This window comes from Colletotrichum spaethianum, assembly GCF_022836535.1.
Source record: "Colletotrichum spaethianum MAFF 239500 DNA, contig01, whole genome shotgun sequence".
Classification (NCBI taxonomy): Eukaryota; Fungi; Ascomycota; class Sordariomycetes; order Glomerellales; family Glomerellaceae; genus Colletotrichum; species Colletotrichum spaethianum.
The window spans coordinates 1499719-1512054 of NW_026054771.1; the positions used below are offsets into that span (position 1 = coordinate 1499719).

General features: G+C 48.8%; 3 protein-coding genes across 3 annotated transcripts; all 3 read right to left on the reverse strand.

The window, feature by feature from the left end:
- Positions 1-793: 793 nt before the first annotated feature.
- ColSpa_00391 (trans-enoyl reductase FFUJ_12240) lies at positions 794-1756 on the reverse strand (the record flags this gene model as incomplete). Its single annotated transcript, XM_049266603.1, has 1 exon — positions 794-1756. The coding sequence occupies one exon, from the start codon at positions 1754-1756 to the stop codon at positions 794-796; it is 963 nt and encodes a 320-aa protein (XP_049122560.1).
- Positions 1757-2737: 981 nt separating this feature from the next.
- ColSpa_00392 (uncharacterized protein) lies at positions 2738-3097 on the reverse strand (the record flags this gene model as incomplete). Its single annotated transcript, XM_049266604.1, has 1 exon — positions 2738-3097. One exon carries the CDS (start codon positions 3095-3097, stop codon positions 2738-2740), a length of 360 nt encoding a protein of 119 aa, XP_049122561.1.
- Positions 3098-9510: 6413 nt separating this feature from the next.
- Positions 9511-10671, reverse strand: ColSpa_00393 (putative aryl-alcohol dehydrogenase AAD14; the record flags this gene model as incomplete). Its single annotated transcript, XM_049266605.1, has 1 exon — positions 9511-10671. The coding sequence occupies one exon, from the start codon at positions 10669-10671 to the stop codon at positions 9511-9513; it is 1161 nt and encodes a 386-aa protein (XP_049122562.1).
- Positions 10672-12336: the final 1665 nt, after the last annotated feature.

Consider the following 12336-nt stretch of genomic DNA (forward strand, 5'->3'; position numbering starts at 1 on the left):
TATTTGTATGGTCTCTTTTGCAAATTTAATGTACCACGGCCTGCCATGAATCCAAAACTTACGCCTCTCGATTTCCAACGGCAAACCAGCGCGCTCTCTCCTTCAATCTTGACTTTTGTTATGAAGTAACCTTTACTCTGACCGGTATGACAAAATATCGTGTGATCATAGCTAACCGTTGTGTTTTTGGCTTTTGTATATTGTCACGAGCTAGAGCACACAGCAGAGCACACAAGAAGAGGGGTGAAAGATGCTTGCTTTTAAGGAATGATGAAGAGCCGTATAGAGCCTATACGTGTACCCAATCCATGAGCTGAAACACATGAGTAGGGCACGTGATAAAAAATACTGTTGTACGTCGTCTGAGTGAGGCAGATGATGCGGCTGAGAGCCTCCTGGAAGTGAGGTTCTCGTGAGATATTATATCGATATGTTTGCGTTCAGTTATGTGCTTTATTACGGTGCGTGTAGTCATATCGGCCGACAAGATCCAAATACAAGCCAAAATGTAGCCCCTGAAGATTTCCTAGCAAGCCATGTAACTGCACCCATGCTTGTATAGCTGTTGACAAATCGGAGAACCTTGGAATTGAGGCCATTATCAAGGTGCAATATTATAAACCAACTTCTCTGCGCTGACTGGTTTCATGTAGGGCTCCTCCCTGTGCTGCTCGCGATCTTGCATGGAGCCTGAACCGAGCAAGGCGAATCCATCAGGCACAATCCGCTCTAAGCTGCCCGGCATACGACGGACTGGATTCGAGACTAGTCTAGGACCGCCCGACAACCAAGTCTAAAAGGCGCCTGCGAATTCTCGTGCCTCATGTGATGCTGGCACAATCAAGTTCTGATATTGGATCTCGACTCCAAAAGCTTCCCATACCGCACCGTACATGGGGTCGACCTTTAGGCCATCGGAACGAAACGCCCCGCCCTCCCTCGAGCGGACGATGGCCATCTTCCCACTCTCGCGGAGCGTGCTGCTTGCCAACCTGACAGTTGCTCCCTCTGATATGCAGTCATATACGAAATCGACACCACCTGCCGCCCCAGTAAATGTCCGTACTTGTGCCGGCCAATCTGGATCGCGATAGTCGACAAGGGCATCGTAGACGTAGGGCTCGGCCTGGAGAAACGGAAACCTGGGCTTGCTCACGGCCCCGATGAGCTTGACCGCCACTCCACTCGCTTCGGCGCTTCGGCGCACAAGTTGCGCTGCATACATCCCGACAGACGTGGATGCACCGTAGATGAAGATTGAAAATGGTGTTATAAGTCCGTCATCACGGGATTTGTTGCTAAGCGAAGCGCGGCTTTGGTCTGTCCAGCTAAATGGCGGCCTTATACCGAGCCGGTAGAAGAGGCCCTGGGCGGCAGTCAAGGCGCATAGGCTTATTGCCGCGGCTTCTTCCAGTATCATGGAGTCAGGGACCCGCCATGTGAGGTCCGCGGGGCACACAAGGTAGTCGGCGAATGCACCGGGGCGATCGTTGATGCTACAGGCGCCCTGGAGGAAGCCTGCGACGCGCTGCCCTGCTTGGTGCGTGGTTGAATTTGACTCGATGACGGTACCCGCAAAATCGCTGCCTACAGTTCGTCCCGTCTTGCCGAGAGGATTCAAGACGTAGAGCGAGTCCACTGGGTTCAACGCGACAGCTTCCACACGAATGAGCAGCTCCCCGTCACAGGGAGTAGGGCGGTGTGTTTCTTGCACAGTGGCTGATTTGTCCTCCGCATTCAGCAGAAGTGCTCTCATGTTGATGTGGGTTTAACCGGCGTCTGTGTGTTTGATATTGGATTCAGCTTTGCCAATGCTATTCTTAAACGGGGGTATGATGAATTTATCGAAAATAGTTATTCGAGCCGGTTCTTAAACATTTGAGTTATTGAGATTGAAGAACTCGAGCAACAGTCAGCCTGCTGAGTAATGACCGCCAACAACAACGATATCTGTCTCCAAGGATTTGCGCTAGCGTTGCGGTCTTATCCATACCACACGCGCCGATAATGCTATCTTACTTCGTGAGTCGTATGTGATGATCTTCGGGTTTGTCGGAACAGTGCTTATGTCCTACTGAGCATCCCGCTATGCTATATTAGGCACGTATTGCCTGTTTTGAGAACAATGTACATTCGATGTCACAAAATAGCGCCTGGTGCATGGACACAGCAGCCTAAACTGCAAGGCAAGCTCACCAAAGGTGAGTTGTCGACTGGCAACAACGTTATGAAAATGATCACAATTGCCATGACTAAGTTCATTGTCGTATGGAATACCAGATTAATTCTTAAAGTATTACATAGGTTGCACTATTGTTTTATGGGTATTGAGATGAAATTAAGTCAATGCTCATGATCCGGCACTCCGTTACATGAGTTCACGACCTCTGCATCTCCCAGCGTCCATGTCGTGCTTAGCTGAAAAGCGGGTCGCTGAACATGTCTCTTATTTCAAAACACAAACTACATAGTAAGTTTATTTTTTCAATCACTCCTCAATTACATGAAGTTATTTTCTCCGCAAAATATAGGTGTATCATCATCGCAAGAAGTGGAATAGGTACAGGTATGCCATGAGACCGACCAAAACACGTCTGGACGAACGAATGTTTGCGCCGTTCCAGCCCGACAGCCACAAACCTACCCCTGGAACAAAACTGTCCACACAAACTAGGTTGCTTCATGTATTCACATATTCTAAGTTCTCGTCGCCGTCACTGCCCTCTCTTTACGCCTCCTATTTGGGAGACTGGGTATCTTCATGTACTTTCTGACTCGGCCGTGGCGGGTGTTTGGGGACAGACCCAGCACCCATACCCCATCCACCGTATCCATCCGCCGTAGCTAGCCCACCAAAGCCGGAGGCGGGGCCCGCCGCCAGAGTTCCTGCAGCCCGGTTCCCTGCAACGCCGGGACGGTCTTTCGCCCAGTCGTTAATCTCGTCTTTGCGCTTGCCGGTGTACTTCAGGAGATCCTCGTCCGAGATGACTGTGTTACGGCCGGTCTTTTTGTCTTGGTAGCGTTGGTAGAGCGACTTCTTCGGCTGCTCTTCGCCAGTCTTCGTGGTGGGAGTTGATTCTTTTCCGAAGAGTCCCATGTTGATGCGCGTCTGCGTGTCTGGGTATTCGATAGCTAATAGTAATTGAGTTTGGGGGATTTGGTGCGAAAGCACGAGACAATCATAAGTGTTTTTCGATCTTAATCTTTCAGCTTGTGTGTTGATGAATGTGATCGTTCGTTGATGGAATGAGACTTGACTCTTTGGAATCTTGTGCAGAGGAAATATGAGCTTATTTAAACAGCCGTGATGCCCGGCCGTCGTTAGATAGCATCTAATATCAGCGCGGGTCACGCCTATCCATTTAGACCCGAGCACTATTACTTTTAGCGCGAAATCAGGCACAGGGATGTGAAGGCAATAACGTGATAGAGCTGCTTATATCAGCTAAGGGACTTAGTGGTGACCTCGGGCCTAAATGGTCATATGGCTTCGCCGAAGATGCCTTAGCGATAATGGAGGAATCTGCCTAACAGATCCACTAGCACCCGTGTCTTGGGTAAGGTCTCGAATGAGCTCTCTGTAGGTGAGCCACCAACGTCACCAACTAATCCGCCTGACGCCAATGCATCACCCAGGTCTTACCATCAACAAGAGGCAAACCCGCCTAAAAAGCTTTCAGACGATGCGCTAGTTAAGCAAGTGCTTCATGATAGCATCGAAGATTTCGTTGTCCTCTTGCAGCTTCTTGGTCAGACAACCATACCTACCGATGAAAACCCTAACGAAAGTACCTATTCCAATTTCACGGTAAACAGCTGGACGGCCTGTCTTCCGTCATATAATTATTTCCACTCCTGGCCGGCTTGTGTGCCGGGAATCTGGTTCAACTGCGCCCCAATCCTACAACAATCGTCGAGAATGCTTGCCTCAGGTTGATCTCTCAGGAACATGAACTCGGCGTCGGTTACTTGATAGGTTAACTCGGCCGCCCCACTTACCGCGCAACCCAGTGTCCCGCGCATCCCGAATTCCCGCATCACCACCAACAACCCTCATTTCTAACCACCACAACATTTACCATTCTACTCCAAACAACGTCATCTTTTCAGGATATCCTATCTATCGTACGGTGAAGCAGTATAACGAGTTTGAGCTCCAACAGGCCCTTCAGGCTATCGCAGGTGGGTATGGGATCCGGCAGGCTGGCCGCGAATGGGGGGTTCCTGAGATCGTCTCAATGGCGCGCAATCTAGAGATACTGCCTTTGCCAGGCTGTAGCGGCTTTCTAGTACCTATGAAGACTTACTTGCTGGATGGATAAGTACCTAGTCTGCCCTAGGATTAGCGTTTAATACCCATCAGCAAGTTAAAGGGCTGGCTGAGCGTATGCTGGGCGATGGGCAATAACTACTTGGGAGGAAGTGGATGCGGCGATTCCTACGCAGAAACCTATCTATCTAGACCTAGAGAAGCAGGGCAATTGATGCGAGGCGTATCAATGGGGCATCTGCTGACATTATCCAGGATTGGTTCTATCGCCTAGAGCTGCTAGCAGTCAAGGCCATTAAGCCAGCCAATTGATGGAACATGGATGAGATTGGTATCCTAGAGGGCAAAGGGAGAAATGGGCTAGTGCTGGGATCTGTAGAGGCCAGATATATCTAGAAAAAATAGCCTAGATTGTGGGCATGGATATCGCTAATCGAGTGCGTCTTAACTGCTGGTAGCTTGTTGTATCCCCTTGTTATCTATAAGGGCAAGTCAGTCTAGTAGTAGTGGTTCCCTCTGAATCTCTAGCCTTATGCTAGATAGTAGTTTATAGCTATAGATATTGGCTGGACGACTAATCAGATTGCCCTTGAGTGGCTGAATAAGGTCTTTATCCCTTAGACCGCCCCTGGCTAGCCTGGCGAGGCTAGACTGTTGGTTCTAGATGCCTATTATAGCTATATAATAATAGACTTTATGTGGCGATGCTTTTAGAACCATATTAACCTCTTGTTTTTGCTGCTGTATATGTTGTATGTCCTTTAACCTTTAGACTAGTTAGTCTTTAGACCTCTAAAGTCTGCTTATAGGAAATATCTAGGGTATCTAGATCTATATAGCAATTTAAGTGTTACTAGTAAAAAGGGCCTTTTTAGACTGCTATAGAAAGGCGTGTCTAGATGCCTTGACTAACTAGATCATATAAAGTGGCTGGAATTTAACTGGGCTGTGGCTAGTTAACGTGATAAGGGCCTTATCTAGTCCCTTTGTATCTAAGGCATCTAGTCAGCTAGCTAGACAGACAGACAGCTAGCTAGCCAGCTAGACAGCTAGCTAGCCAGCTAGACAGCTAGATAGCTAGGAAGTCAATAGTGGGATGAAGCTGTATCTGTAGTCCCATGGGCAGCCCCGCGCAAGCCTGCTGATCTGCAGGATCAGATACACTTATACAGCCAACTAGGGCAAGATGCCTATGATATCTACACTAGCTGCTATTTACTTAGAAAGGTCTAAAAGGGCTATAGTGAAATGGCCTATAGACTAGTAGTCCTAGAGCATGAAAAACAGGAACTGCGATCCCAGCTGAATACGCGGCGGCAAAGCAAGAGGAAGAAAGTCTAACTAAGTCCTAACTCGAAGTTCGCTAATATTGAGGATATCCGATGCGCGCAAATCAAGGCTGGCGAAGCAGTGGATAGCACAGATGAATCCAGCGGATCTGAACTATCTAGTGAAGCAGAAAGTTGCATCTGGGCGGGTGGTAGGGATGAGGAATAATGGATGATGTTGATAGGTATGGTGGTGTTGATGGGTTGGATGGGGTGCGGGGGATGTGGGGTTGCGCGGTAAGCAGGGTGGCCGAGTTAACTACCAACAAGCTTTAGTGACAGGATCAGGTCGCAAGGGGCGACTGATTTTAAACTGTGATTTTCAATAGATTTCAGGGCTGAAGGCATAAGCTTTATATCCGTTGAACCTCGTCTTGTACTGTTCTGACATTCAAGGTGTACCTTTGTTGAGGATACCTAACATGCTCTAGGGCCACTGACAGCAACAAGGTATCTTCTGGTTAAGTTCATCTGGTCCCATCATCTTTTGCGCACTTTACAGAAGTAGAACGCTGTATTGTTACTCACTTTGAACGTCCAAGAGAGAGCCATGTTGAGCTAGTCGAGCAAGAAAACAAGTCGAAGAGACCGGGTCGTGTTCATTTCCCGTCCAGTAAAAGCCTCTGCGTCCTTGAGATGACTAGATTGATTTCTCCCGGCAGAACAAATGGGTTGGTCGGCTACTTCAAGAAAACATGGGATGTATAAATTTACACTTGCCGCTATATATCATCGACTGTGGAAAACCGTCAAAAACACCTGCTATGCGGAAAAGCAAACAAGGGCATACGAAGTTATTGCATTTTTCCAATTACTTGCTAGAAATTTCGGTACCTCTACTCCTTGTATAATGTGGCGTAAACACAAGCATCAGCATCATCTTCAGTATATAGAGGAGGGTCATTCTCCTGGCACGACATCTATACCAATTAAGGTGCGGAGTATATGCGGGGATTAAAATAGGGGATGGGTTTTTTGCCATTTTTCCGCAGCTGATGTGGTGGGGACACAATGTATTATTTAAAACGACTTGTCAGCAATATGGAACAATGGACGCCCAAGGATATCCCTCGGCCGGAAGTGAGTGGAGAACAAAGCTGAATCGGAGAAGTGAATCGTTTGACAGCTGTAAACATTCTTGCCGGTGCTGAGTAGGGAGTTCGTCATAGGGATCTATCTTATGCACACCAAAGCATTATCGACTAGACCTAGTCATTACCGAGTGAGGACATTACCAGGACATACCCTCGAATTGCGCAAATCCGCACTGAGTCATCTTTCCCCATATGGAACTGCAGAAAAATGCTGTCTGATCAACTTTACTATTGCGGAGAGAGTGACAAACTGTTAGTCTAAGGAATGGAAATACGGTGCAGCGGAACTGCGACATTCCGATTAAGGACAAGAGATGATTCAAAATCAATACCGCCAGTGGACGTGCGAGGAAGTCGAAGCGCGGTTTAGTGATCTTATCATCTCTGGGGTGCAGTTGGGATGCAGAAAGCTGGGATTACCTTGATCAGATGCGTCGAACAACTACTTGAAGCAACCTTTTCCCACGAGCCAAGGCTAGCCACACAGGACGTGCACACCGGTTTCCCCCTCAGCCGCGACACGGCTGTGACAGTGGTGATAACTCAAACAGTCCGTTCGCTGAGCCAGCAAACAGTCCGAGGTGAACCAAGATGATGAAGTGAAGATTTCACTCTCTGTATCGCAGTGGCCGTGGATAACGGCAAAGACTGGACGAAGGAGGTCAAAGAGCTCTTTTCGCCCTGGAAAGATTTATTTTGGAGTATGGAAAGCCGAGAGAGATGCCGTCCTATGAGGCTGAAGCTTGTGGTCGTGCTTTCTGCGAATCCTCCCGCGCACGGAACATCAAAAGTTCTCAAGTACCTAGCAGAAAGTAGACCAAATTCTGCCCTGTTTTCCCTCCGCACCCTCTTCAAGCCCTCGGTATCTACTGGATCTTGATCGGACGTGGCCGTGTCATATTCTGATGCGAAGAGGTTGGGATCAAGGCTTCAACAGTCATCAACATCCCAGCTGTTGTTTGCTACGTAGTAGTCCTCCGTCTGGCCCACCGTTCTCCACGTGGATACGTCTACATAATGAAACGGCGCCACTTGCCGGTGCTTTCCAAGGATGTTGCGAAGGTCCTCCCTTGCTGATTAGCCTCGCTCTCATATTTCGTCAACCCTATAAAGTCTCATCGCTGGCACCGGCAAGAAACGTTGCTTTGTCTTGTCATGAAGGTGGTGCTTTCACTTCATCAACTGCTAATTCCCATCGGAAGCCGAATATGGCCGTAGTGCCCCCACCGGGATGTGAGCATTGTTCAAGAAGCCGGATACAGGAGTTGGGCTCCTTGGCAAGAGCCGTCAACCAAACCTATTTAACGGCGAACGAGTTGGATACGACCCTGTTAGCACTCAACGCACGTGCAGACGACGATCCGGTTGCCGAGGGTATACAAACGGTTCTATGGGTCCTTGTTGCCATATCAGCTCTGTTCTTGGGGTTAAGGATATACTGCAAGGTATCTTATTCGTACACGAAGATCAGATTTGAGGATATACTTCTCTTAGCGTCTTGGGTAAGAGTCTTGAGGCCGCCAATATTCCATCATGCTGTTGCTGATATAGACATTTTAGGTCGTTCTTGCAACAGATGCTTCTCTGAACGAATTTATCATCAAGTCCCGATTTGGCCGCCCTGGATTCCCCATCACCGTCGACAATATATCAGTCCTTGCGGTTATCGGTCTGGCCTCCATCACTTGCTCCTTTGTCGGCCAAGTTTGGAGCAAGACCGCATTCGCCATTTCGCTCCTTCGAATGTGTGATGGCTGGAAGAAAGCCTTCGTATGGTTCTCAATTATTTCCATGAACATTTTATTCGCATTCTCCGCTCTATCCTTCTGGATAGGGTGCGTTCCTCTCGAGAAGAGATGGAAACCATTCAGTGATGGAACTTGCTATGACCTGAAATGGGTCGTTTCATTCGGCATCTTCGTCAGCGGTAAGCTTCCGTTTCGCCGGATTACAAGGTAGTGTACTAATAGTTCCACAAGTTTACTCTGGTCTGCTCGATATCGCCTTGGCGATCATTCCATGGCTAATCCTCATGCGACCTACGCCAGCCGAAGAGTCATCGGGTCTTAAACTGAGTAAAAAGGAGAAGATTGGTGTGTCGGTAGCATTGAGTATGGGAGTTCTGTCAGTTCTATCCACGGCCCGAATTAATGAGCAACAGCTAACAAGGAACAGGGCTGGAATTGCAGCGTTTGTTAAAGCTTCATACATGCGTTCGGTGAACGACACCACTGGCGACTTTTCCCGTGAGTTGCATAACTGATCATGTTATGCAAAGCCTATACTGACATAACACTCAGACGGAGGAGCGGAGCTGACCGTTTGGGCGGCAGCTGAAACGGCAATCACCATCATGGCGGCAACTATTCCAGTATTACGTGTTTTGCTGCGTGACACTGCAATCAAAACACGATGTCTTCCCGAAGCCATCAAGCTGAGAGTTCGAAACACAGTTAGAAGGTCCGAAAGAGTCTCGAGAGAGCCCGTCCCGCAAGCAGAGGAAGAGAAGTTACCTATCGTCTCTTCGGGGGTTTCTATGTCTACTGCAGGGGCCTCCTCGTCCTCGTCCGGTTCAACGGTTGACTCCCAGAAAACACTTGTTAGCAAACAAGGAGATACTCGACCGAAATGAAATGGATGAGAAGAAGTGAGGCTAGTAATTACCCAGCGGAGCTTATGACATGATGACCAAACTTTACGAACTCAAAAATCAGACAGTAATTTTAATGAAGATCCCATTTCAAATTAATCGCATTGAGAGTTCAGTTATAGTTGCCCTTTCCCTTTTATTTAAGAGAACCTTCCCTTCCACCATCCTTCACTCCTGCCCAATGGGCTTGCCTTGGGGTTGCCAAGCCATCGCAGCGGAAGCAGCCACCAGAGGTGCCGTTGGGCCACCTTCCCTTGGGTCATCCAGGATGAAATCCATGGGGAAGCCAATCTCGAATGTTTTGACGTTCTCAATCCTTTGGATCTGTTCCTCCGTAAGGCGGATGCTCAATGCCTTTATGTTGTCCTCCAGGTGTTCAACTTTGCGGCCGCCGACGATGGGGAAAACGTAACGGGCCTTCTGCATTACGTATGCAAGCGCAATCTGTTGGATACTCTCAGTTCCGTGTTCTTCGGCAACCTGCTCGAGAACTTCGCTAGCCTTGCGCTGATCATCCGACTGATCGGGGCCGAACATGGATCGCAGGCCTTCGCCGGCCTTTCTGCGTTCCTCAAGCTGCTTCTTGGACTGCAACTTGCCGCCTCCAAGGACATCCCATGGGCACAAAGCCATGCCGAAATGCCGGGCCATGGGAATGATATCTCGCTCAACGTCGCGGATCAAAACGTTCCAGCGACCCTGGTAGACGGAGAATGGGGTCTTCCCGTGCGCTTTGGCGTAGGTGTTCGCAGCGGATACGACCCAAGCGGGTGTATCAGAAACGCCAAGGTACAGGACCTTACCCTGCTCGACAAGGATATGGAGAGAATCCATCAGCTCCTCGATCGAGGTGGTCCAGTCCCACCAGTGAATGTACAGTAGGTCAATGTAGTCTGTTTGCAGCTTCTGAAGGGAGTCTCGGACCGAGAGATGCAGCGACTTCTTGTGGTTTCCAGAGTAGTTGATGCATTTGCCAGGCCCGAGCTCATGTTTCCGGTACTGGGTGGTGAACTTGGTCGCAATGAACATGATGTCGCGGTTCTCCCTGGCAGCCATCCACTCTCCCAGAATCTTCTCGGATTCTTCGTTCTGGTAGTTGTTGGCGGTGTCAATGAAGTTGCCACCAGCGTCGACGAAGGCATCGAGAAGCTGGAAAGATTGGTCCTTCTCCATAGAGCCCATGAAGGACGACCATGCCGAGCCAATGGACATTGCGCCCAAGCAGAGCGGGGAAACCCTGACACCGGCGGTAGTGGACAGAACGCGATACCGACCGAGCTCGGTTTTGGGCTCTGGAGCCGGTGCGAAGAGAGTTTGTAGGCCGGACATTCTGTCGAGTCTAGAATTACTGATGGGAATTTCGGAAACAATTTCGGGATCTGAAAATGGTAAAGTGAGTACAGGACCCTTGAGTGGAATGTCAGAACCCAACATTAGACAGTGTTCGACAACATCACCTTTATATCAACTCTGTTGATGCGCCGCTATCCAAAGAGAAGGTGTTGGCGGTGCGTAGGGAGTGATTGCCACTCGGCCATAGACTAAAGTCCGGGAACTCATGCAGGGTTTCACTGTCAAGCAGCCCGGATGATGCCATCAAACCCGGGACTGTCTGTGCTCCGCCCCCTCTCATGATAAACAAATGGACTTTAGGTTAATATCAGTGTGATCGAACTCGGTCTCAGGGTGTGGTGGATGCAATCTCTACCCATCCATAGCTTCAACGGACCACAAGTGGGACGCAGGCCCGTCCATGCGGATTCCATCGCGGGTCCCTGTATCATATGGCCCGATCGGCACTATCGAACATTGCAGAAGTGAAGTACCAAAACGGGTCTTCCTCCCCAGAGAAGAGCTTACTCATAAACGAAACCGAGACAGTGACCTTTTGATGAGGGCGGGCAATAACCTTTAATGTAGTGTAACGATGGCCGGTTTCTTCTACAAGACACTATTACAAAGACAGCGTGTAGGCCCGTCAGTTGGTGTTGCAGTTAGACAATCATATGGGAATTGAAAGAAAGACCAAGTTGTTGAAAATGTAGTGGCATGGTCCATCCTGGTTAGGTCGAAATGTCTTCAAATGGCAGCAGGGGTCACAACACCCAATGCGTTCGAGATTAAACTGCCGGAATTATCGGCCTTAAGAATTGACATTCGGTTGTGACGGTTCTATCTTGCATCGACAATCTGGATATTACCGAATTCGAGAGCCTCAACAAGCATGCTGTTGGTCTCACAGGTGGTGATACTCGTACGAGTGGTAACAACGATCACGTCAAAGTGGTGATATTGCTGGTGGTTGTATTGGGTATGAAGATGGGAGATCTAACTGCGCGACCAGCAGTAAGGTGAAGTGGGATATGCCCTTTGTCGTGGCTGTGAGGTTGGCCCCATCTTCCAAGGTGTGGCTGACCGGGCTGTGCTCCCTATCTATCTGATGCCTTCCAACACATGCTAATTAGTAAATCAACAACATATACACTAATTGGTGTGTATTGTCAGGAAATCAACGATGAGTGTATGACTCCTGTTCATCAAAGACTGAGAGACAAATGATGACTAAATGTACGACAAGTACATGTTGAGATGCATTCAGACAGGGTGCGAGCGCTCACGAAGTAATTAGACTAGATGGAGTAAACCGACGTAGGTGACTCAACATCAAGTGGCCCTCTCGATTATGCTCAATTCAAGCTGTTGTTGACGATGCAATATGCTGACGTTTGGCAACGGGATCAACGGGATCAACGGACTTAACGCTCACCAGCCGCGCATACGACTAAAACTAGCCCCGTAACGGTGGGAACTGCGGAAGTATTAAAGCTATTACATGATATGATATTGAGACGGACATCAGGGAGCGGAGTTTGTGTCTAAACCAGAAAAGCTGCGTTTGAAGGGCTCCTATCCTTGCAGTGGCAAGCGTTGTGATTTCATCTGCGACTGCTAGAAACGATAAGACTCGGCCCGACAAAGACGTCGTCTTCCAGT